This window comes from Vulpes vulpes, chromosome 12 (assembly GCF_048418805.1).
Source record: "Vulpes vulpes isolate BD-2025 chromosome 12, VulVul3, whole genome shotgun sequence".
NCBI classification, from domain to species: Eukaryota; Metazoa; Chordata; class Mammalia; order Carnivora; family Canidae; genus Vulpes; species Vulpes vulpes.
In genome coordinates this window covers 48,944,963-48,966,894 of record NC_132791.1, presented here as the reverse complement: position 1 = coordinate 48,966,894, position 21,932 = coordinate 48,944,963, and the positions used below count along the sequence as shown (strand labels likewise).

The following is a 21,932-nucleotide window of genomic DNA, read 5'->3' as shown; positions in this document are numbered from 1 at the left end:
TGAAATATCAAAATATTCATCAGTCATTTCCACATTTTTGCATTTGGATTTAACCCCAAATATTTAAATTTATTTCAATCTTATACAGCTTGTGAGGACAGATTTATCCAACACCAGCTGTCCTCATATTTTAAAGCTGTACCACAAAGATAAAATTAGAATCAAGTTAGGATCATATTTCTCTGCAAGAATTCTGGTCTATGTCCCACTGATGCCCTGAGCCACAACTGACAAACCAAATAACAGCATTATGGTTGTTTTTCTTGAACAATTCCTAAGCAGCCACAGTGTGGTAGAAACTGCATATATTACAAAAAAAAAAAAAAAAAAAAAAGGATGTGCCCTAAACATATAGAATTATACCCATGAGTACAAACTTATTTCCAAGATGACTTCTCACCCAAATGGGAGGAAAGTATGTACTGTTTCAACAGAGCAGGGAATAAGGGAAGTCAACGATCACAACTACCACCACCATTTTATTCTGGAGCTTTCCATTATAGGAATTTTCCAAATATGCATGAGACTCAAATTAGACTGAAGTCTGGATAAGGTACAACTGTTCATTAAATCAAACAGTAAAGAACAGATGTCATCATCTCAGTGTCAGACGTTTGGTACGACAATGTATTCTGTAAAAAAGTAATAAAAAGGAAAAAATAATCTCAAGATTCTAAAAAAGATTATTTGTTTAATATTCACCTTGACTAAAATCTAATTGTAAAAGCATAGCAATGTAAAAAAATACATTGCTAATGTTCTCCGTTCAGTTTAGAAGATCATTATTTCTCAACAGATGTTTTACAAGAGAAAAAAGGAAAAGCGATTGATAAACACACAAAACATGTACAACCTCATTTATGATTAAAGAAATACAAGTCTATAAAATAATGAGATAACCACATTAAGAGGATTAAAATGAAGTTCTTTTCTTTTTTTTTAATAGGATTTTTTAAAAATATTTTATTCATTTGACACAGAGAGAGCACAAGCAAGGAAAGCAGCAGGCAGAGGGAAGAGGAGAAGCAGGGAGCTTTGATGCAGGGAGCCCAATGCAGGGCCTGATGCAGGGCTTGATCCCAGGACCCTGGGATCATGACCCAAGCCAAAGGCAGCCACTTAACTTCCAGGTGCCCCAGGAAGTTATTTTCAAATAACTATTAAGAATGCACTATTTCACAAAGGGGCAAGTAGGCCATAACTATTAACATGTAAAATGTGCCTTATTTCCCCCTTATAATTCCACTGCTAGAGTTATACTTACAAGAAGATACAAAGGTGTATTTATAAAGATGCTCACTTAAGTATTGTGTTTAATAATTCCCATATTCTTCAACAGTAAACAGATAAAGAAAGCTATTACAAATTACATAAAAAATTCTACGTAGAAACTTAGAAGAATAAATTAGATTTATGTTAACTAGAAAAGCAAGGTATAATATATATAGGATGGTTGTATTTATGAAATAATAAAATTATATACAGAGCTGTACATGTATAAAATTATACATCTGGAAGGATATTAAGAAACTGTTAATAGAAATTGGAGCCTGGAAAGAACCAACTTGTACTTTATACCTTCTGTATGCTCTGAATTGTTGGAATTTTTGCCTTAAACATATGCTACTATTGTTTTTTAGAATCTTCTAGCAAAAGAAAAAAATCCCTTGGCATTCATAGGTTCATTTCAATTTTCTGGAAAATTATTTGCATGGAACATCCCAAGTCCCCTAAAGGTACTTTATAAATCAAAAGAATTAAATTATAATCAGAGTAGTTTGGAACATTGACTATATTCCACTGTATTCTGATTCTCTAAAAACTGGTAATTCCTGAAGTTTGGTAGAATTGGCCAGAATTCCATTCATTTACTATGACAGATAACAAAAAGGAAACTATTGCATATCTCTCTTTAATTTTGAAAATAGATTTGACCTGGGGTGCCTGGGTGGCTCAGCAGTTGAGTGAGCCTTTGGCTCAGGTCCTGGGATTGAGTCCCGCACATCGGGCTCCCTGCAAGGAGCCTGCTTCTCCCTCTGCCTCCCTCTCTGTGTCTCTCATGAATAAATAAATAAAATCTTCAAAAAAAAAATGTAAGTAGATTTGACCTTCCAGGATACATTTCTTCATACCTTGGTATCATTTCAATGATTTAAAAAGACTTAATGCTATATGATCTAATGTGGGAAGAATATTAAGTATGACAATACTCTGAGAACATTAAATTCCTCCAAGACATTCATAAAAAAGACCTCTGTAGCAATCATCAGTTGTTCTCTGTATTTACAGGTCTGATTGTGCTTTTTGTTTCTTTTTCTTTAGATCTATTCGTGAGTGGAATCATACGGTATTTGTCCTTTCCAGTCTAACTTATTTCATTTCATGTAATACTCTTTAGGTCTATCCATGTTGTCTCAAATGGGACAATCTCATCCTTTTTGAAGGCTGTGTAATATTCCTGTGTGTGTGTGTACGTGTGTATCACATTTTCCTTACCCATTCATCTGTCTATCGAGAGATACTTAGGTTGCTTCCATGTCTTGGCTAAATAATGCTGCAATAAACATAGGGATACATAAATCTTTTAAAGTTAGTGTTTTCACTTTCCCTAGGTAAATACCCAATACTGGAATTATTCGATCATATGGTATTCTTATTTTTAATCTTTGGAGGAACCTCTATATTGTTTTCCACAATGGCTGTACCAATTTACATTTCTTTTTTTTTTTAATTCAAATTCAATTTGCCAACATATACTATAACATCCAGTCCAATTTACACTTCTACCAAAAGAGCATGAAGGCTCCTTTTTCTCCACATCTTCACCAACATTTGTTGTTTCTTGTCTTTTGGATTTGAGCCATTCTAACAGGTATGAGGTGATGGTTGCCAAAGGGAACAGTGGAAAGAGGCTGGGCAAAATAAGTGAAGGAAAAGGGAGATATAGGCCTCTAGTTATGGACGAGGAAGTGATGGGAATAAAAGGCGGAGCATAAGGAATACAGTCGGTGATACTGTAATAGCGATGTAACAGGACAGATGGCAGCTACACTTGTGGTGAACATAACAATGTGTAAGCTTGTCAAATCACTAAGCTGTACACCTAAAACTAATGTAACATGTCAACCATACTCAATAAAAGAAGAAAGAAAGAAAGAAAGAAAGAAAGAAAGAAAGAAAGAAAGAAAGAAAGAAAGAGAAAGAAAGAAAGAAAGAAAGAAAGAAAGAAAGAAAGAAAGAAAGAAAGAAAAGAAAAGAAAAGAAAAGAAAAGAAAAGAAAGAAAAGAAAAGAAAAGAAAAGAAAAGAAAAGAAAAGAAAAGAAAAGAAAAGAAAAGAAAAGAAAAGAAAAGAAAAGAAGGGATCCCTGGGTGGCGCAACGGTTTGGCGCCTGCCTTTGGCCCAGGGCTCGATCCTGGAGACCCGGGATCGAATCCCACATTGGGCTCCCGGTGCATGGAGCCTGCTTCTCCCTCTGCCTGTGACTATCATAAATTAAAAAAAAGAAAAGAAAAGAAAAGAAAAGAATCTCTGACCTCAGGTTGAAGAATCCAAGGACCTAAGACTAAGTAAATGACAAGCAAGCATGTTCTGATATGGAAAAGTACTCTGTATGTTACTAAATGGAAAAGAAATTTAGATTAGTAGAATATCAGTGTATTCATTGGGACTACTATCTCACCTGATCTCACCATACCTCAGGCTGGAGAGAACTACTTCAATTATCTGCATTTTGGCATACTACACAGAAAAGCCTTCCACAGATGTAGGCTGAGGTGGTGATTTTAATTTCCTTCTCTTCATGGATTCTTCATGATATTACTTTTGAGTACTTTAAGTGTGTTATGTGTTATTTTTTTAAGAGACCTCAGCTATATGACATGTATAATTTATATCATGGATGGTAAATTAACATGCCTGATCTTCCTCTACTTTATTTCCTGCTTTATTCCTTATCTTATTTTAAATAATAAATCAAATCCTGTGAACTTATCACTCCAACCAGGAACTGGAAAAATGCCAATAACTGACAATATCTATGGGCTCCTCCCCTAAACCTAACCCCTATCGGCCTTCTGTCTATTGTAACCACGATTCTTTATTTTGCATTTATCATGTCCTTGTTTTTTTAAATAGTCTTATCAAGGATAGATTATGTTAACTGTCTTATGTTAAAATGCCCAGAATTAGGGGGCACCTGGGTGGCTCAGTCAATTAAGCGGCTGCCTTTGGCTCAGGTCATGATCCCAGGGTCCTAGGATTGAGCCACACATCAATGGGGCTGCTGCTGCTCCCCCTGCTTGTGCGCTCTGTCAAATAAATAAAATCCTTAAAAGTAATAATAATAAAATAAAATGCCATTATTAAACAGGATGAATTCCTTCGTTCAGCTATTAGCATTACAATGATGTTGACGAAGGGCAGGACCCTGCATCACACACTCTGGGAAATACAGATACCTGAGAGAGCAAAGCACTGAACCTGGCCCTCAATATATTTTGGTTGAATTGGATCTAGCAAAAAGATTTACCAAGCACACAGTTTATGACTGCATCTTTAAATAAACAAGGGAATGGAGGGGATCTCTTGGAATCTGGGCAGACTAAAGAGATTTGTGATCTAAACAACTCCCCCTGCCCCCCCCCCACCCCCACCCAGGGCCACTCTTTAAAACAGGTAGCTTCCTGGTTGCCAGCCCCCTCCTCTCTCTCCTTCCTGCCACTTCTCACTTGGTATTAAGGGCCAGAAGTTGAGTCTCTGCTCTTTATAGTTTATATGAAACTTCTACCCCATGTGTCCTATACATGATGACAGATAAATCTCCCTTAAGTACAGGTCCTGTCATGTCATTCTATACCCAGTACAGAACTCACGGTGATTCCGTAACACATAGATCATCTAAACCCTTACCGTGATGCTCAAGGCCCTTTGAGATCTGATCCTAACCAATCTTTCCAACCTTCTCTCTCCCGTCAAACAGACTTGCTATGCCCTATGCATGCCTCACATTCTAACCAATGTTAAGACTCTGCTCGTGCTATTTATCAAAGTCTGGTCTGTAGACCAGCAGTATTAGTTTTATCTGGGATCTTGTGAGAAATGAAGGACCTCAGGCCCCAACCCACATTTAGTGAATCAGAATCTGCATTTCAACAAGATTCTTGGGAGTTGCAAATCAATATTGGATTGTGTGAACTGCTGTCAAATGAGCAAATGCTTTTCCATGGTGCTTAAACCGTTATTATTTACCTCCTACAAAACACATGAGTAACTAGAAAGCAAGAGGCTATCCAAATGACATACTTATGGTAGGCTGCTGAACCCTCAGAAGCAAAGGAATATACTAATATACTAAGCGGTTAGCTAATTTGGTTCCAGTTCTACAGCCTAAAAGGTAACTAAACTCACCATCCTTCTCTTTACGGTCTGACAAGTCAGAGCAAACACAGACATCACACCCACACAAGCATATATAGGCACGGATACACAGTCTTTTTATGGAGAGGATCCTTAACAGAAAAAAAAAAAAAGAAACCTGTAAAAGAGAGTGAGGTTCAAGCCTGATAGAACTATCCAAACTATTTTTGGGTCAGCTAGACAAAGCACTCTAAGTTCCTTTAAACTCAAACTGAGGGCCTAGATTTACTTGATGGCTCTAAGGTCATTTTGGACTCTAATATTTAAGGATTCTCCGACTTAACGGACATCACTTGTGCACTGTCCCAGAAGTGACTGTAGGGACCTGGGACAGCCCTGAGATTAAGTCTGAAGCTGCAAAGCCTGCCTTCCTCTCTTAGTTCTCTCTAAATCCTAGCTTTTCTGCAACCTTCCTGAAAAGCTCCCACTCTGCACATGTATCTGCTATTATGACCCCCTCCCCCACCTTCCTGGCACATAAAACGGCCCTTTGCCTCCATGAGCTTGTCACTGTCACACTTCTCTCCCCTAGTCTGTGCTTAGCTTCTCAATCTTTCACACAGTTCAACACTGCCAATGTGACAATGAGCTAAATTAAACTGTGCTAAAAGAAGAAAGTGAGGAGAGAAAGATGTCCTGCTAACCTGTCCTCACCATCCTCTTCTCCTTCCCGTGTATAATTCTTTAGGAACTTTCTGGAGAGAAGTGAAATGGGGTATCATTACATCATACTCTATAGTGAAAGAGTGCGAGCTAGTGAGAATCTGCCCTTCGGATCTGTTAAATATTTTCATTCACTGAACACATTCTCAGTTCTGCCTCTGCCAAGGTCCTGAACATGGGTCTTGGGGGCTTTGACCCAAAGTTATTTCACATCCCAAAAATGCAATCAATCGCCACATGTCTCTGTCACATTTTGCAAACAGCTTTTTGTACACTGTCCAGCTCAATTTATTTCAACACCACATATATTTTTCTTATATGCCTAAACAAGAAACAGAAACCACTATCAGAGTTAAGTTTTTGACTCGCTGTCCAGCGTATGAGAAGATTATTAATGAACATTTCTGTTCATATCTTTATAGGGTCCCTCCTGAGCCCAAGAGCTAGTTATAAGGTTGAACTTCAGGCTTTCCTTTAGAACCTGGGTAACCTTTCCTCTGATTTCCCAAGAAATACACAGATCAAGGAAATATATTTCTTATAAGAAAGGTTAAGAGCTCTCTAGGGATGGACTATGTGGATTTTTTTCCTGGCTCCACCACTTACTAGCTATGTGACTCTGGGCAATTTGTGTGACCTCTATAAGCTTATGTTTCCTCATTTGTAAAATTAAAATAATAGTATCTCTACATCTTGGGGTTTTGCGAAGATTCAATGACACAATGCATATAAAGTGGTTAATACAGTGTCTGGGTATTAGTCTCATTCTATAATTGTTAAAAATCAACACTCAGGGAGGACTGTAAGTCGTCTTTTTTTTTTTTATTTGCAAAGCCTGCTTAATGCTACAGATTCTCCTCTCTAGGACTCTTCTAGTTACATATAACTCTAGCACATGCTGCTGTCCATGTGGTAGGTAACCTGACTCCCAGCTAATGACAGTCTTAGCTGTCCTGTGCACAGTATTCCTCTTGGCAATGACTCTGTATGTGTGCAGGGCAAACAGAAATGGAACAGTCACCGTTAAAAATCAAGCATGATCTTTTAAAATAAAAGCTCAAACACTCAAGCCAGTGGCATCAAAAAGGACAAATATCCTCTGCTTTTGGTTAAACATCAAAGGAAATGAAAGTTTTAAGGTTAAATATCATTCTTTTCTGAACTTAGTGGGATGTGAAAGAGATTAGGAGCGATCTCCACTCCTCTACCTCCAAGACAACTTGCCAAATGGCTTACCTGCTTCAGACTGCCACCACCAGAGAGGGTGTCATGTGGGCTAAAGTAACCATTCTTACTGCTTAAAGACAAAAGAAGGGGTAGAATACCTCCTACGGAGAAATTGGTGTCTTTGTCTGAACCACTCTGTCAGATCTACATAAAATATATAGTTTTATAATATATACAATATACATAAAATATCAGTTTTGATGTGGGCTTGAGGATGTGATAGCTTTCAAAGGTTCAATCTAAAGGAAGAAAACACTAACTACAAGAAAGGGTTGTGGCGAGCAAGCGGTGACAGAGGTGGGGAGAGCTTACAAAATATAAACTTTCATTAATTTGGCAGTTGTGCCAAAAGTTGGAATGAAGGTGGTTTATTGCTTCCAAGGCAGTTAACTCTAGGCAACTCTTCTCCTGACATCTCTCATCAGCACAGTCATGACTGATGCTGAAAAATGAGGCCAGGAAGTATTAAAGATTATTTTCTTAGAATCTAGGCCTCTGCCACCACTGTTCCTTTGCCACAGGGCTGGTTCAAGTTCAATATTTTATGCTCAGGTAAGAAAAAAAAATCTACTGAACTCAATCTTGAGCTAAATCCAAGTTTTCTAACAAAGCAAAGCAAAAAGTGGCTTGCCACATAATTCAAACCAAACATTTGTTTATCTTGGTATCTGAGCCCTAAGACCTGAATTTTTTTATAAGAATTATATAAATTGGGTCTTTGGCAACTAGTTCCTGTAATGCCACAGCTGAAGGTCCAAGAAATCACAACAGAACAAAGTAAAAGAAGTTTTCCTTCAAAAGAGAAAGGTTATTATTGGGACACCTGCTCTTAGAGCCCTAAGCCTTAGGGTGAGAAATCTGACAACCCCAGGGCCACTGTGGTACAAAAAACCCAAACCACATGAAGAGGCCCTGAAGAATGAGATACCATGTGGAAAGAGAAAAACAAAGACAGAAAGATGGACACCAAGCAGCATCAACCTGCCAGACTTGTTAGTAAGGAAACTGTCTTGGAAAAAAGTACCTTCTAGGCCCATCTGCCCCAGTTGACAATACTCAAATCAGAAAGGAACTACCCACCTAATGCTTTCCAAATCCCTGACCTAAAATAGCAAGTCACAGGAGAAACACCACACATCCCAAAAGAACTCCTTAGCAAAAGTTTCAAGAGATGTCTCAGTTTTTTCAAGCCCACAAAAATCTTAGCATCAGGGAGAGGAAGTAGTGACATTTTTAATCATGACCATTATATCTTTTGATGGGAGAAGCATTCTGAGAAAGGCCACGTACAATGTGGACCTGACAACCAAAAAAACAGTACAGTAAGGTTGAGATACACAGATATTCAAACAGAAATCTGCATGCTACTTACAATGTAGCAGTTATCTTTTAAAATACCTTTGTAGGTAGATGAATGGATAAAGAGACACACACAAATCACACACAATGGAATATTACACAGCCATTAAAAAGGATGAGATCTTGCCATTTTTGACACCATGGATCGCCCTACAGGGTATTATGTGAAGTGAAATAAGTGAGACTGAGAAAGACAAATATTGTATGATTTCAATGATAACACAAATAACACAAAATGACACAAATGAATATAAATAAACAAAAAAGCAGAGTCAGACCTACAAATACTGAGAAATAACAGCTGCCAGAAGGAAGGAGGGTGAGGAAATAAGCAAAATGGATGAAGGGGAGTGGGAGATACAGGCTTTCAGTTACAAAATAATTAAGTCATGGAAATAAAAAGCACAGCACAGGATATACAGTTGATGATATTGTAATAACATCGTATGGTAACAGATAGTAGCTACATTTGTGATGAGAATAGTATATGAGAGATGTTATATAAAGGAATCCCTACATTGTACACGTGAAATTAATGTAACATCGTATGTCAACTATGTCCAAATAACAGTGAGTATTTTACTCTAACATGAAAGACATGACTGATACACTCCTTGATACAGATACTCTGCTTGGCACAGTGTGAAAGCAAGAAATCTGACCAATTCTGGGGAAGACCCAAAACATTAAGTATGATCAGGTAAAAATTTCTAGTCATCTGGAAAGCAATAGCCTATCCTTCATATTATTTTAACATGTTGAAAATAAAAACAGGTTATTTGGGATCCCTGGGTGGCGCAGCGGTTTGGCACCTGCCTTTGACGCCGGGCGCGATCCTGGAGACCCGGATCGAATCCCAGGTCGGGCTCCCGGTGCATGGAGCCTGCTTCTCCCTCTGCCTGTGTCTCTGCCTCTCTCTCTCTGTGTGTGTGTGACTATCATAAATAAATTTTAAAAAATAAAATAAAATAAATAAAAACAGGTTATTTCTTTTTTCTGAAAAGCAAGGGGAAAAGAACGACAGAGCCAAACATGAAAGTAGTATGGTAAAGCACAAAGACATAATAAAAATAAAAACCCACTATCGCCAGAAAATGGTCTAGAAAAAACAGGGAAGAAATGATACAGTGCATTTGTAAAACTTCCTATATACTAAAACTTCCTTAAGAACTTTTTGAAAACATCATCAAAATACTCAATTGGGGCAACTGGGTTGGGCATCTGACTCTTGGTTTCAACTCAGGTCATGATCTCAGGGTGGTGAAATCCAGCCCTAAGTCGGGCTCCATGCTGGGTGTGGATCCTGCTTGAGATATTCTCTCTCTCTACCTACCCCTTATCAGCTTGTGTGCATGTTCATCCTCTCCAAAACAAAACAAAACAAAACAAAAAAACCCTCAATGGATGTCAAATATCATCTTCTCTTAAAACCTGAGTATGTTCACAAGTCAAATTCATTCATTTTTACAGGGACTGATACTGGTGGGCCATATTTCAAAAAGTGACAGAAATCATCACACATACGTACAACTCATTACTCCCTTTCTGACTGGCCTCATGTACTTCTTTCATCAACTGTTTTTTTCCTCCTCTTGCTCTGTTAGGTATAATGTGAAAATAATGTCTTCCACAGTATCTGGTGCTTTGTAGACAATGCACATTAATTAGCTTTCTGTGAACATAGGTTATTTAGTACGGCATTTGTTATCAAGCAAAAGATAAATATTTAAAATAAACACTAAGTCATAAAATAGGCAAACAAAAAAAAGCGTATTGTAACAGCATAGTAAACTTCTCGAGTCAAATAAGTAACACTTAGTAAAGATACACCAACTGTAGCTTCTTGTGTGAATTTCACTAAGTTTTCTCACTGTCATGTGACATTAAAACATGTGAGGGATGCCTGGGTGGTTCAGTCAGTTAAGCACCAGACTCTTGATTTTGGCTCAGGTCATGACCTCAGGGTTGTGAGATGGAGACCTATGTTGGGCTCTACACTTGGCATGGAGCCTGCTTGAGATTCTCTCTTCCTTTGCCCCTCCTCCACAACTCACATACACATGCAAGCTCTCTCTCAAACAAAAAATAACAAAAATAAAACATTTTATGTTGCTAATCTGCCTTATATCACTTCTCTTTGCCCAAATTTTGCCTGATGCAGCTTCTATCAGATTCTTAGCTGTACACTTTTAAATAACTCTAACATTCTACTTTTCAAACCATTGAACCTACATCATATCCATGAAGCTAGTAGAACACTGCAGATATCCTAGCTATCCAGGCAATGTTATAAGGGCATCAGCATTGTTCATTTGTGTGATCTCTATGTATCTTGTAATCTTTCCAAGGTAAGACTGCCAAGGTCTTGGACTCTTCATTTGGCGGAGTCTAATTCTGTTCTCTTTACAAAGAGCTAGGGTTACATTCAGCAAAGGTTACCATTTACGTGAGCCATGAAGCCTGCTAGCATAACTCATCATGAAAGTAAAATCCCTAGCTATTTTTTCTCTCAAGGACATCCCGAGTGCTACCTAAAATCAAGAAGGAACACTTCAGGACAGGTCACATGTAGGGAGGGCCCACACGTACTGAGAATCCACATTTTCACTCTAATATTTTGGAGGGTGGCATTATTTCACAGCAGCCAAATAAAGGGTTGTTGGTTTTCTTTTTTCCTCTGAAAACCTCCTTTTCTATCCCCCAGAGGAAAATACATGAGAACTGAATGTAAAGACTACAGTAGCTTTAGCAAGAGAAGTCAATATTTTAAAATGAACTCTGTTTTAGAAATTCATCCTTTTCTGGAAGTGGTTCTCGTGTTCAGTTTTGTTTTACCACTGAACCAAATGAGTTCTGAAAGGTTTGCTTTCATAATAACATTTTAAACTGTTTAAGTAGTTTCTAAGGCTCAGTTCATCTTTCAAATCTCAGGGTTCAAGAGCAGCCTAAACTCTGATCACTTCTGCTTTTAGGTCCAATGTTTATCTTTCTTTCTCTTATCCTCTGATGTGACTTCATCTGCTCTGGTAATTACAAAAATCAGAGATTTTTAAAGCACAATCAGATTCTGAGAATTTAAAAATATTTAAAAAGAGCTAACAGACTTAGAAGAAACCTTAGGGGCCATTTCACTTCTCACTTCTTATTAAATATGCAATAACTAGGACCCCAAAGAGTCTTCCCCAAGGTCATATAACGAGTTAACGACTAATCTAGAATCATAATGTAGATTTTTCTCAAGTCCTGAAAGGACTTAGTGCTCTTTCTCTCCCAAACTACCTGGCCTCTCTATATTTTCATCCTTTTCTTTTCTTTTCTTTTTTATTTATTCATGATAGACAGAGAGAGAGAGAGAGGCAGAGACACGGACAGAGGGAGAAGCAGGCTCCATACAGGGAGCCCAACGCGGGACTCAATCCCGGGACTCCAGGATCGCGCCCTGGGCCAAAGGCAGGCACTAAACCACTGAGCCACCCCGGGATCCCCTATTTTCATCCTTTTCTATATAATCTTCAGACACAGATTGTCTAATTCATGTTAACCAGTGGCATATCCCAAAGTAAGTGCTGGGTAGTTCTTGGTTCCATTAGTTATCACCATCTCCTTTCATTGGCTGGAAGATCAGGGACAGGGGAGAAGTCCTGCCAGGTCTCCTCACTCCGTGGATTAAATGACAGTATGGGCTATCTGGTGCCTTGCCCAGGAAGTTCGATTGTTCCTACTTACAACAGGAAGCATCTGGGATTTAGGAGGCCCAGTATTACTGAAATTTCCTTTATAAGGACTGGAGCTTCTCTTTGTTCTCATTAGCCTAGGACATTGGACATGTCAGGGTGGGCAAAAAAAAAAAAAAAAACACCTCAATCTCATGTGCCACCAAAACTATTCTGTTGATATCTTCCAGCTCTCCTTTGACATGTGCCAAGGGGCTTAGAAGAAACTCTAGCCTCTTGAACCAATTGACCTTATATTTAATTATAAGGTATGTTTCTTCCAAGAAGTCCCAAAAGTTTCATGCACACTCTTTCATTTGATCCTTCTCTTCCCATGAGGGAAAGCATTTCATTTTTATCTTCCTACCACAGCCAGAGCGTCCCTGATGTATACAGGGTTTCTCTCTTCAGGGTCTAACACGCCAAGGTTAGAATCTCTAGAAGCCACACAAACATTCTCAGCTCAAGTCTCAGCCAACTCCACTATACTAGGCAACCAGGGATATACACAAAACAGAACAGACTAAGTCTCTGACCTCAAGCAGCTTATACACAAAGTAAAAGGACTGTTTGATTACCCACTGAATTCAGAACCATGAATACACTGTACCTAACAGAAGAAAAAAATCACTACAGGCTCAACTACTCAGACTAATATCCAGTTTTACATTTATCTGGTAATACAGAATCCATTTGCTAGAAGTGTATATGGATTGCATTAGAAGACAGGAGATTTATATTCTCATCCTGACTCTTGTACCAAGAGACTACATGACGTTTAGCAAATAATCTAACCTCTCTGGCCCTTAGTTTTATTCTTTGAAGATGTCATTAGACAAGATTTCCAAAGTCTTTTCTTGGTCTGCAATGATTGGTGATTGGTTAACTCCACCTAAGATGGCTGGTGTGGTATGAGGACTTATATCAGAAGAGGAGGAATCTATTTCAACTGCTTTTATTTGTAGGATGGAGTTGAAGGAAACAGCACAATACAGCACACATCTCCTAAGACTAATCAATAGGGAGATTAATAGCATCTCCCTATGCATTAATCTATGAAATCAATCATCTCCACACCTACTATGTGTTTCAACCCTAGGCAAGATACTTTGAGGATGGGACACATTTGAAAAGATCTTTAATCTTAAGGAACTTCTAAATGAAAATATACAATAATAAATAATGAAAACAAAAGCATATGAAAGAGGTTTTAAGTTCATAAGAAAAGAAAATCAAAGAGAACTAAATTAGAAACCTGTGAGAAAAGGTAGAACTTCATCTGGATCTCTATAGAACCACGATCATAATAATAATAGCAGCTAACCTTTAATAAGCACCTGATAACATGGCACATGACATGCATTAAGTTCTTCTGTGGGCTATCTCACTTAATCCTCAAAACAACCCCAGAAATAAATACTATTATTGTGCCTATTTTACAGACTGGGAAACATGACACTTAAAGAGAAGCCTAACATACCTTAAGAGTAAATCTGGATAATCTGAACCCAGAGCATCTCTCACTACTGAACAGCTATGGGATGCTTTCTCCACATGTGACAGAAAGAGATCAGCACAGTGTCTGGCACACAGTATAATGTTCCCTAAATGTCATTTACTTCCTTTTTCTATCCATCCCCCACCACTATTTTTTTTTTTTTTTACCCCACCACTATTAACTCACATTCTCAACTCACATACCTACACATCTCTGGTTTCCCAATTTTAACATTCTTCGAAGTTCAACTGAAGGTCCCACTGTGGGCGAGAAGTTTTCCTACACCAGTCGAGCTTCAGTCTCTGTCAGTGATAGCACTTATTTCCAACAGCCTATTGGGTGATGATGTGCTGTCTTGTGATGTCCCTGAATATTATTTAATGTCTATGACATTAATGTTATTAATGTCTTATGACCCTGCTTAGGTAGTTTCTATATTATCATTATTATTATGCATCTTTTGCACAACTTATCTTTTCATACAGTTTGTGTCAGCTAACTGTAACTCCTTTGTGTTGCTCCTGGGGACCTGGCATAGGAGACATCAGGAAGTCGTCTACAGTTCAAAACCTGAAGTGTTTGTGAAGTTTTCATTCATTACAAAAATGATTCAAGTCAAATAAATAAAGCCAACACTTTCAAGTTTGATTCTGCCCTGTTTCGACAGTTTATAGGTATACTATGATCAATTTTGGACATAAAGGTAATCTATGCATGTCTGTGATTCCTCTAGCACATGTATACTCACAGAACTGAACTCATCTTTTTCTGAACTACAAAAGAATAATTGCCCTTTCAAAAAAGAAAAGGCAGTTCTAGTTCACAGATTTTTTTAAAGATTTTATTTATTTATTCATGAGAGACACACAGAGAAAGGCAGAGACACAGGTAGAGGGAGAAGCAGGCTCCATTCAAGGAGCCCGACGTGGGACTCGATCCCGGGTCTCCAGGATCAAACCCAGGGCTGCAGGCAGCACTAAACTGCTGAGCCACTGGGGTTGCCCCAGATTTTTTTTTTAATCTGACAAATTATAAAATACTATATACAGACAGTAGTAAATGTAATGTATTTTCGCTTTTTTTAAAAGGACTTATTTATTTATTTGAGAGAGAGAGTGAGTGTGTGCGGGTGACCACAGTCAGAGGGGGGAAAAGAAGAGAATGTTCAAGCAGACTCACTGCTGAGCAGGGAATCTGACATGGGGCTCAATCTCATGACCCATGGGATCACAATCTGACAATCTGATCCCAGAGCATTCCTCACTACTGAATGGCTATGGGATGCTTTCTACATAATAATATGTACATTCTGTAGCCACTGTCCACCTTTAGAAATGAAGCATGAAATAGTATTAGCACATCTTTTACATGGCTGAAATTTTAGCCTAAAGCAAATTAAGCACAAAATGGTTATTAAACTTCAAATTAAGGGAGTTTTTAAAGACTGAAAAAGCCAGCAAGAATTATGACACTATATATTAAGATTAAAAGGATATTAGATAAATCTAATACAAATGGATGATGTCAAACATTGTATGTACAAGATTTTTTTAAGCAGGAAGTAATTTTTTCATTAAAGCACTGTAGTATAAAGTCACATTACAGACTAGGTTTTTCTGGAATAAGTACAATTTCAAATAGTCTATTTACATAAGCCAATGGCTTTCTGAAAATTATAGTGTTTTGTTATTCAGGCTGGTCTATATAACTTCCAACCTATCTCTTTCACCTGGAAATAACATAGAAGTTCTTTATGGGGTCATGTGATCTAACTATCAATTTAGATAAATAAATCATTAGAGGTGTATAGTGAGGAAAAAATATCAGGTTACAAATTTAGAAGATCCTGACTTCAAACTCTGTTGAATTACTGGCTATGAGATGAACACCAGACTTTCAAATAGCTAACAGAGAGGAAATATAACCAATACTAAGATTTCCAGTATCTGTGAGGAAAAACTAAGCTAGAAGCACAGAAACGTAATTATACGGTTTTTTTAAATATTTTATTTATTTATTTGAGAGAGATCGTGTGTGTGTGTGGAGGCACCTGGGTGAGGGAGAGAAGGAGATAAAACCTCAAGCAGACTCCATACTGAGCAGGGAGCCTAACATGGGACTCAATCTTACAACCCTGAGATCATGACCTGAGCAGAAACCAAGAGTTGGAAGCTTAACTGACTGAGCCGCCCAAGTGCCCCTGATTATTCTCGATATTCAGAATTGAGATAGATTTCTCTACTGAGTACTTATATAGAGATAATATGAACATTGACAATATCCTTCATTGCAGCAATCTGTCAACAGATTTCCTATTGTAACAAATATGCTGGGGCGCCTGGGTGGCTCAGGTATCTGCCTTCAGCTTGGGTCATGATCCCAGGGTCCTGAGATTGAGCCCCATGTCAGGCTCTCCACTCAGCAAGGAGTCTGCTTCTCCCTCTCCCTCTGCTCTTCCCCACCATTTGTGCTCTCTCTCTCTCTCTCTCTGAAATAAATAAAATTTTAAAAATAAATATACTGAAGACGTCAGACCAAAACACAAATTCACAAGACAACAATATCTGCCCTATAAAATGCTGCTTTGGAGAACTAAATACCTGTTCTGGGTGCAACTACTATAGCTCTGTAAAGGTAAACATCTGGATTTTTAAAATTAGGAATATTAAAGTAGTCCCATGTTTAGTCAAGAATTCAGACATTCTGGATTGATCTGCTACCTGTAACTAATTTGCTAGTTGTACTGTGCATACAATACAAGTGGAACCACAGTTTATTAAATTACAAGGAGATCCACACAGAATTTCTTTTTTCTCTTTCTTAGAAGAGAAGTGGGAAGAAAACGTTTCTCTCTCTAATTGTGCTTGGAATATGCTACAGAAATGTCAGAGTAAGTATAGAACATGCATGTGAATGTGCATTTGTTGTCATACGAATATACAGGAAATTCTACTTTAAAAAAAATAACCAAAAAAAACCCCCAAAATTTCCCAAATTTCAAGTGATTATTTGCCTTATATATTATTTCCTCTGCATAATTTGTGTTTAGTAACAGCTCACTGATTATCAGACTAAGACATATAAAATTTAAAGCAAAACTATTAAGAACCATAATCCACTAACTGTTCAAAAAGAAAAAAATTGGAAATTATTATGCAAATCAAAAAAATAAGGACTATAAGTAAAAATGTGATACATGCCAAATGAATACAGTGAGGCATTTCTATCAAAGCTGCCTCTAATCTTTCACCGGACTGTGTTTGGTTTTGTTTCCACAATAGGATAAAGAAGAAAACCACTAGAGTTTCTTTGACCATCGGTTCCCTGGTTAATGAAACCTCCAACATCAGATCAAGTTACTCTACCTTAGTTCAACCATTGTGTATTGACTCCCAAAGGGTATGTTCAGTTTTAAAAGCCTTCTGAGAGGTCCCAGGAATGGAGACAGAGGCCCAGAGAAAAAGGAATCAACCTAACTTTCTTGAAAAGTATACATGAACAGAGCCTCCAGCTGTATGACCTCAAATAGAATAAGAAAAGAAATTCATTGATCTCAGAAATAACCCCATGGTAGTTCTGTGGGTTGACCATTTGTCTATGTGCCAAACCATAAGAGACAGTTGGTTTCTAGGAGTTTAGTCCATAACAGAGTATTGCAACTATTCATGGAATGAATTCCCTTTTAATTAAAAAGTGGGGGAGGGGAGATGCTTTTACAGAAACCTAACAGACAAAAGCAACTGTATAAAAATCTAGGGGGAAAATATCTAGTCAGTCAAATTTACAAGTTATTTATGCCTTTTATATGCAGTCTCTAAATAACTGCCAAAGTTCATTTCTCAAATTAATTGCTCGGTGTTATATTTCACCATCTCAGCTAATGGAATGATGGAGACAGGGAGGTAAAAAGGGTGGCACTGGAGCAGATAAGCAAAATGACATTTAAATTAGAAGCATTATCCTTTTCAAAGAGGACACTTGGGGTATGGCTGGTAGCATGCTAAAACTCACTGGGTGCAACTACTACCCACTGGTAGCAGCTAAAACTCACTGGGTGCAACTACTACCAACTACTGATTCGGTTGGCTCATTAGCACGATCCTCCTAGGTCTCAGGGCCTTGGCTGTATGGATGACAGGGTCTCTTTTTCTTAAACCAGATGCAGAGTCCCTGCAGTAGCCTATCCGGATCCACCTATGTTGTGGCCCCTGTGTTCACCAAGGTAATCTATCCATCCTGCACGGTGCAGTTAGGATTTTATCAATAAATTGTGGGCATCATCAAAAGGGTGAGAAGGAAAAGGAGAAACTAAAAAGAACCTCAGAAATTATTATTTTATGTATCAGAAAACTGAGTCCCAGAAGGGGTGAAATTACTGTTCAATGTCACAGAGCAACTCAGGGTCTTTCCTATACTTAGGCTTTTGCTGTCATCAATCCGTAGCTCTGAAGGGCGATGCTCAGACTGTCCTCCCCATGCAGACGCTGCTCTACCTGACTACAAGGTTCATCTGATTCTCCCAACTAGCCATAAAACACTTTTTTGAGGCAGTCAATAAGCAAAGCAATATTTATTTCCTCCTTGGGTAACAGGGCTGGTGGTCACTGTGTCTCATCTGGTAGAAGGACCTCAGAATACTCCCTCTCAGCCAAGTTATAACCTGTAAGGTTATTCTAGATTCTAGAGGACTCTGCAGCTGCAAACAGGAGAAGGGAGATCCGAATTTAACAGCCATATTTACCACAAATGCCACCCATTCATCTGTGCTCTGGGAGACCAAACCACCTATTTTTATAGACTTTTATGTAACAATGTAACTTTTCACTCCTTAAAGAAAGTCCTCAGATTATTTACCTGAAGTGAGCTTCAAAACCTCAAGAAAGGCTGAGTATCTTGCCAGCCCTATTTTGCAGATAAAAGTACCTGAGTTCCACAGAGGTTAAGAGTTTCTGAGTTTGTTCCTATGATTGGCTTCAACCAGCTAGTGGCAGAGTTGAGATACTGGTCCAGTCCTCTAAGTCATGATTCAGGATCTTTAACAAATACAATACTGCCCACACTATCTGACTGATAATGAAGGTTATATCTATGACTGTACGTGTACTCAATGAAGCAAAGGTGAGAGTTTTCAACTACTCTGTTTCATATTTTGAAAAATGGCCCTTGGGGAAATGAGTAATAACTTTCTCTATGAAGTTAAGGTAAAGATAACTTATACATGACTGTAAAGCACACTATAAAGCACTAGAAAATCCCAGCAACTCCTTGTTTTGATTAAAGTTCAGAAGGGTTGTCAACAATTTTGGCAAAAAGCATACTTACTGAAACTGGCATTCCAAATCATTGTATATGGTGAAAGTTTCTTCCATTCTGTGAATTCTGTTTGTTCTTCAGCATCTTCAAGACATTTCTACAACCAGCGGTCAGTTTGTCGCATTTGAATGCCGAGTCCAGGCAACAACCACAGTTCAAATTCACTGGTACAGAGAGAAAGAGCAGATAGCAGACTCTGAGGACTTCCAGATTTTGAGAAGTATTGTGATAAGCTTTTCAATTTGCTTTTTAATTTCAATTAACCCTGAAATCTAATTCATGTTTTAAAGTTTAATAGCTGACTTGTTACAGGCTCAGAAATTTCTATTGTTAAATAATTATGATTTCAAATCTAAAGGATTCCTCAATACAATCAGAAAAGACAGCAGTGTTTCTTTGATGAAACAATAGTTTTAAAAGCTGTGAAAAGACTGGTTTATTTTCATAAATTAACTATTTTCTTAATGAGTTTTTAACATATAAACAAGAAATGTGAGAATAAACATTTTTTAGAGTAAAACAAATAGTGATGTATAGCTTTCTACTTTATTAATGTTACCTAATGTAAATTTAGAGAATAACAAGTATGACGACATACTTCATGCTAAACATGAAGTTTAAACTTTATAAGCAACCTTTCATTCAGTCTTCACGTCAAAATTTTGAAGTGTGCATTGTTATCTCCAATTTATAAGAAAACTGAAATCAAAACTATTAAATGCCTTACCCATGGTTACAAAGCTAATAAATGCTGTAGCCAGGGTTCAAGCCCAAAATAGTTCTCACCACAAGTGAAGAAAATGTATTCACTTAAATACTGATAAAGCACAACTGAACTTTTGCACATCACATCCAGGGAAGAAAAACCTCTATTACACAATGTAGTATTAGCATAAAGAAGAAATTTTAAGTCACTCATGCCCACACCACCCAAATTATTAATCTTTTGTATATTTTTTCTACAGTAATACTACATTTATAATGTAATATTCACCTGTATTTTAATTAGATTAAAAGAAAATATTTTCTTGGGAAAAAGAGAGCACCACAGGACCAGGGGTTCAGTAATTGGTTCCCATTCAGAGAACAGATAATTTCTTCACGTTAGAGATGAAGAACTAGAGCCCAGAGAAGTAATTTTCACAAAATCACAGAGCAAAGACAAAAATACAGTTTTTCTGGCACCCTGCCAAGTGTTCATTCCATCATGTATTTTTTCTGGGTTTCCACACAGTTTATAATCTGTGACTCCAGATTACAGTCAATCTTGTATATGCTTTATTTATTCAAGGTATTTATCATATACACATAGTCCCTTCTCCAAATTAAATTAACTATCAACTTTTAAATTCTCTATTCCCTTGTTTTATTTTTCAGAAGCTTCTTTATCATCCGTTCCCGGTAAGCACAATTTTTCATCTTTTTTAAGACTGATTGATTTCAGAGAGAGAGTTCAAGCAGGGAAAGTAGGAGAGAGGGAGAGGGAGAAGCAGGCTCCCCACTGAGCGAGGAGCCTGACAGGGCTCGATCCCAAGACCCTGAGATCCCAATCTGAGCTGAAGGCAGACGTTTAACCGACTGCCCAGGCGTCCCCAATTTTTCAACATCTTGACAATAAATGATTAAGTCGAAATTACCATCAGAAGACTTTGTGTCCTTTATCACTTTGCCTTCTTGAGTAGTTTTGAGGCTATCCTATAACAACTCTTGAGCTGGCACAACAAAAGCAGCAAAATAACTGGGATTTGTCAGTGTATTTATTCATCTATTCATTCACTCAACTTAGTTCAGAGGATACCACATTCCATTCTGGGCACTGAGGAGGTCTTTGCACTCATAGAGCATGTATTCATCCTCTAATCTGGGACTCATGAGCTCTACAGAGAGGCAGTAAAGAGGTATGCTGACATCAAACATCCAAGTTGTTGGCTGTCCAAGAAGTAGGTGTAATGCTCATCACAATGTGGCTATTACTATACTAACAAACTATCCTGGCAATGACAATTTTTAGGTCGGCTCAGAAAATTTGTCTATAGGACCTTGAACTCACAGTGGTAAGCAGATGTGTCAGACAGTTGATAGGCACATTGTTGGGATTGTTTTAGGTTGCATTTTTAAGATGTATCTTCAGGAGCTCACTCAAAAATAACAAGTCTAATCAGATGGATTTTTTTTTAAATCTCAGAAATACTGAGATTTGTATTTCTAGTACCTACTTTCCTGACATTCCTCCACACTATTTGTTAATTTGGGGTCTCCAAATACTCTGGTCAAGTTGAATCTCTTGTCTTGCCAGAGGAAGTCTGCACCTTGATTATCACAGAAGCATTTCCTGAAAATGCTGGGGAATTCAAGTGCGTTGCAGAAAATGAGGCTGGGACTGCAGTCTCCACAGCAAGACTCTTCATTTCCCCAGGTAACTACTTTTCAGAATCTCTTTGCTCCAATTCAGCCAAGAGGAGGAGGAAGATTCTGTTTCTATCTAAGGTACATAATTATATTTTTCAGGAGGAAAAGAAGTGGAGAAATCAGAGAGTTCTCCAACATTACCCATGAGGAAACTTTCTCCAAAACTGGCCTCCTTTCCCTGGAGCAATGATACCCACACAAAGGACAAAAGTCCAGATGATATCCCAATGAACATTACTTCAACTATTACTGAACCAGCCAGTTTCAATGAACATGAGATCCAGGTTCCAAAAGAGGATCTCTGCAATGAAAATTTCCCTGAGCTACAACCACA

The 21,932-nt window shown here is 37.9% G+C and overlaps 1 protein-coding gene across 13 annotated transcripts in view; it reads right to left on the bottom strand.

The window, feature by feature from the left end:
• The window catches only part of KLHL3 (kelch like family member 3), a 271,050-nt gene that overhangs the window by 224,160 nt on the left and 24,958 nt on the right, over nucleotides 1-21,932 (bottom strand). For all 13 annotated transcript variants that reach the window (XM_072728520.1, XM_072728519.1, XM_072728521.1 and 10 more), the window contains exon 2: nucleotides 19,199-19,353. Coding sequence is in view for 1 of the 13 variants with exons in the window: in XM_072728518.1 (XP_072584619.1) it covers nucleotides 19,199-19,245 (47 nt within the window). In the remaining 12 variants the exon portion in view is untranslated. The remainder of the gene's footprint in view (nucleotides 1-19,198; nucleotides 19,354-21,932) is intronic.